General features: G+C 31.7%; 1 protein-coding gene across 3 annotated transcripts in view; it reads left to right on the top strand.

The window, feature by feature from the left end:
* LOC107623740 (equilibrative nucleotide transporter 3) overlaps positions 1-3,759 on the top strand; it is a 12,014-nt gene extending 8,255 nt beyond the window's left edge. For 2 of the 3 annotated variants that reach the window (XM_016326100.2, XM_016326099.2), the window contains exon 11: positions 3,442-3,759. In XM_016326100.2, coding sequence (XP_016181586.1) covers positions 3,442-3,552 — 111 coding nt within the window. In that variant the 3' untranslated portion in view covers positions 3,553-3,759. Of the gene's footprint in view, positions 1-790; positions 985-1,111; positions 1,182-1,268; positions 1,374-1,664; positions 1,821-1,912; positions 2,057-2,327; positions 2,434-2,569; positions 2,746-2,826; positions 2,991-3,070; positions 3,330-3,441 lie in introns of those variants that run through there. The other variant, XM_016326101.2, reaches the window with a different exon arrangement.

Here is a 4,344-nt window from a genome sequence, read left to right as displayed (position 1 = left end):
AGTGTTGTATTCTCTACTTTATCTAGAGTGCACTAGGCACTAGTTTTTTCCGTCATATTACAACAAAAAAATATTAAAATTTTATTCAAATAAATAATCGACTTCCACATATCTAACACTTATTTAGATAGAAAAAAGATAGAATGGTTATTTACTATCAAAATAAAACAATTTAAAAAGTGGTTATATATCCTATTCAAAAGTGGAACAATTTAAAAAGTGGTTATATATTCTATTATAAATACACCAATATCTCAGGTTTATTCAAAATTCAATCACTTAACGATGTTATCCTCGTTAAAGAAAACGTCAAACAAACTATTCAAAAGCGTTTAGTCCTCACGTTCAAGTTCAAAAGCAACCAGGTAATTCTCGGAATATCATTCGCCAATTTTAAACCCGTTTAACGTTGAGATAGTTTCTTTTTCTTACTTATTGGTATTATAATTTAAAAAATATAAATCTCGTAATAAATAAATTAATAAAGTTTTCTACTACTATTGAGCAATACTTGACTTTTCCATGAATCATGCTACTAAAAGCCTAAAACCACCAAACTAATGATCCAAGTGGATCATTATCAACAGCGTCATAAATCGTTCATTATTGATTAATGATTATTGGTTACTTATTAATATTACTATTGAACATTGACACTATTATTGGCTAGGAAGGAATAATTTATAAAATGAAGTCAACAATTGATTAACCATAAGTTTGATGAGAACAAGGGAAAGTGATTGCATTGTTTCATTAAACCAGATCCCTGCAGAATCATAATAATAAGAGATTGCCGCCGAAATGGTTCACCACTCAATACTGAAAGCTATCAATATATTAAAACACAGTCACAAAATGCCATTGAAGCCATTAAATAATATATCCATTCATTCATTTTCCTTTATGATTAGAACACTTATGTTTCCCTGTTCATCTGACCTCATTGTCTTTGTCCTCATCCCTATATATGGCAACAAATACCAAGTAAGCGTAAAGCCTTAAAGTTCTTCTCTTTTCTGTATTATGTATACATGTTACATTTATCATAATCAAATTAGGCCATTGGTGAAAAAGGGCTAACAGATATCACTGCAACGTTTGGTTTTTGCAGTAGAATGGCCCTGATTGCTGCTGATGATGTTGATAATCGTAAGGATAATGGAGCACCAAGAAAGCCTGAGGTAAGTGCTTATTCTTATTAGTTTCATTTGAACAACTGACTCTTTTATTGCTCAAGAACAAAACTTGTTGGTGTATTATATAAGCAGGGAAAACAGAAAGCCATGTTAGTTTGTTTCATTCTGGGACTTGGCTCACTTGTTTCATGGAACAGCATGTTGACCATTGCAGATTACTATTACACATTGTTCCCTGTAAGCAACTCTTATTCTTATCAATAATAGTTGATATATGGATTTTTCAATTGGCAACATGGAAAATGGATCCTCTCAATTGATCTTGTAAGGTGTGATCTTACACGATACAAATAGATTTGGTTCAGATGAGTTTCTTCTGTAAAGAGCTCATCTTTTAAAATTTCAACCTTATTTTTATCTGCCAAACCAAACATTTTCTGATGTAAGAACAAGATTTTTGGTAATTACTGCTTGAATTTTGAAGGTTGAAAAACTTGGTGATTCTAACTAATGAAACCTTGTTTGAAGAAATATCATCCTTCAAGGGTACTTACCCTGGTTTATCAACCATTTGCACTTGGAACAATAGCAATAATGACATGGAACGAGTCGAAGATCAATACTAGAATGCGTAATTTGGCAGGATACAGTCTTTTCTCTGCCAGCACCTTTTTAGTTCTTGTTGTAAGTACACTGTTTCTAATCTGCAGCATCTGAAATTTCTGGTTTTAGTCCTTGGCGTATATATATAAGGCTTGAGAATCTGTTTGTGACAGTTGGATCTAGCAACAGCAGGGAAAGGTGGTGTTGCACATTTCATTGGTTTATGTCTGCTTTCTGCTTGTTTTGGATTAGCAGATGGTCTTGTCCAGGGTGGAATGGTTGGAGACCTCAGTTTTATGTGCCCTGAGTTTATCCAGGTTCATCTTCCAAACAATTTCTTAACTTACTTTTCATGCTTTCCCTTATTCAGTTATGAGAAATGCTATTTGAACACCAAAATCAGCCACTAAAATCAGCCATTAATGTATTTGTATATAAATACATGTGTGGTTTAATTTATTTTCAATGTGTATTTGTATTCCATCCTGTATTTTATACTAGTGGCTGACTTTGGTGGCTAATTTTGATGTACACGTAGCATAACCCGTCAGTTATATATATCTCATTTTTACCCTTAACTTTATGCAGTCTTTCCTTGCTGGTTTAGCTGCATCAGGAGCTTTAATTTCCTTACTCAGAGTGCTCACCAAGCTAGCATTTGATAAATCTCATGATGGACTTCGCAAAGGAGCTAGTATGTTCAAATTGATTTTGTATCTAATTACTTTGATTTAAACCATACTAGTTAGTTATTGTAAATTTGTTATAGTTGGTCCTTGTTCTCTGAAACTAACTAAAGAATTTGCATTGCAAACACATATTTTGTGCAGTTCTATTCCTTGCTTGCTCCACATTCATTGAGTTTGTGTGTATTCTTCTATACGCATTCTGCTTCCCTAAATTGCCAATTGTGAAATACTACCGTTCGAAGGCAGCCGCCGAGGGATCGAAAACTGTTTCGGCTGATCTTGCTGCTGTTGGCCTTCACACAAAGTCAAATGATCAAGTAATATAATTCATACCATTCACAATTACATGTATTTATTTTTTTCATCATGTGTCATATAATGTTTTTTTAATCATGTAGGGTGCTGATGATGATTCCAAACAAGTAGAAAGGATGAGCATCAAAGAGTTGTTGCTAAAGAACCTTGACTATGCAGTTGATTTGTTACTTATATATGTAATAACACTGTCAATATTCCCTGGATTCTTGTATGAGAATACAGGAACACATCAATTAGGCACATGGTAAGTGGACATTAATTATATATGTAAATATAATACTGGATTATATGAAATGACAGGATGGATGAATGAATTGTTTGTAGGTATCCAATTGTTTTGATTGCAATGTATAATGTGCTGGATCTGATATCAAGATACATACCCCTAGTGAAATGGCTCAAGTTGGAATCCAGAAAGGGAATATTGATAGCAGTAGTCTTGAGATTCTTGCTGATCCCAGCATTCTACTTTACAGCAAAATATGCTGACCAGGGATGGATGATCCTACTCACCTCATTCTTGGGACTCACCAATGGCTATCTCACAGTTTGTGTTCTTACTTTGGCACCAAAAGGTTACAAGGCAAGTTTAATTTATCCTACCTAGTCCATAATTATTTTATGTACATAGCTATAACTACTAAGCTATTTAACATAAACATATATCTATAACATAGTAATATGTTGTGTTGCAGGGTCCAGAGCAGAATGCATTAGGCAATTTACTTGTGGCGTGTCTCTTAGGAGGAATATTTGCTGGGGTTGTTCTTGATTGGTTGTGGTTAATTGGTCATGGTAATTGGTAAATTCTAAAAGTTCACCTTATTCTGTTGTAATTGGATAATTGGTAATGGTGAATTCTAAAAGTTCATCTTATCAATATTGGATAATTAATTTGAATTGATTTAGTAATTAATTTACTAATTTGTTTAAATAAGTATTGGAGATTTGATTTTTTTTTTATATATGCGATAATTTTTTCAATTTTTTTTATATATGCTATAATCCTTTAATTTAGATTCGTAACGGATTAATCTTTAACTTGTCGGATAGGAGATATTGTAAAAAGAAATATAAATATGGGATGATTAATGTGATTATCAATAAGTATATCACTCCAATAATTAATTAAATATTTTCAATTTTTGTCTGTTTCTATTGAGACAAAATTTGAAAAAAAAATATAAAAATGATCTATGCGTTATTTTACCCTATGTTTATTTTTAATATTTTAAAACTAATGAATGACTTTATTAAATTTTTTTATTTCTGATTTGATAGTTTTCATGGATGTCAGTTTATTTTATTATTATTATTTTATATTTTCTTAATGTTGAGTTTTTTTCTTTTTAAAAAAAGAATACTTAGGTTGTCCATAATTCATAACTAAGAAGCTCACATGGTGAATAAAAGGATCTTATAAATATTATTCCATTTTATGAAAATCAGTCACATGTTTTATGGTAGGGATAGTGACGTAGTCATTATCCGTCTCTATCGTTTAACTTTTGGGTGTTATCTAACCCTACATAACTGACTAACTGTTCATTTGATTGACCACACGTATCACCAACTAAGTCAAATTAAATTCTTATTGC

This window comes from Arachis ipaensis, chromosome B10, assembly GCF_000816755.2.
Source record: "Arachis ipaensis cultivar K30076 chromosome B10, Araip1.1, whole genome shotgun sequence".
Taxonomy (NCBI): Eukaryota; Viridiplantae; Streptophyta; class Magnoliopsida; order Fabales; family Fabaceae; genus Arachis; species Arachis ipaensis.
The sequence above is the reverse complement of the archived record's forward strand: the minus strand, read 5'-3'. Positions and strand labels throughout refer to the sequence as shown.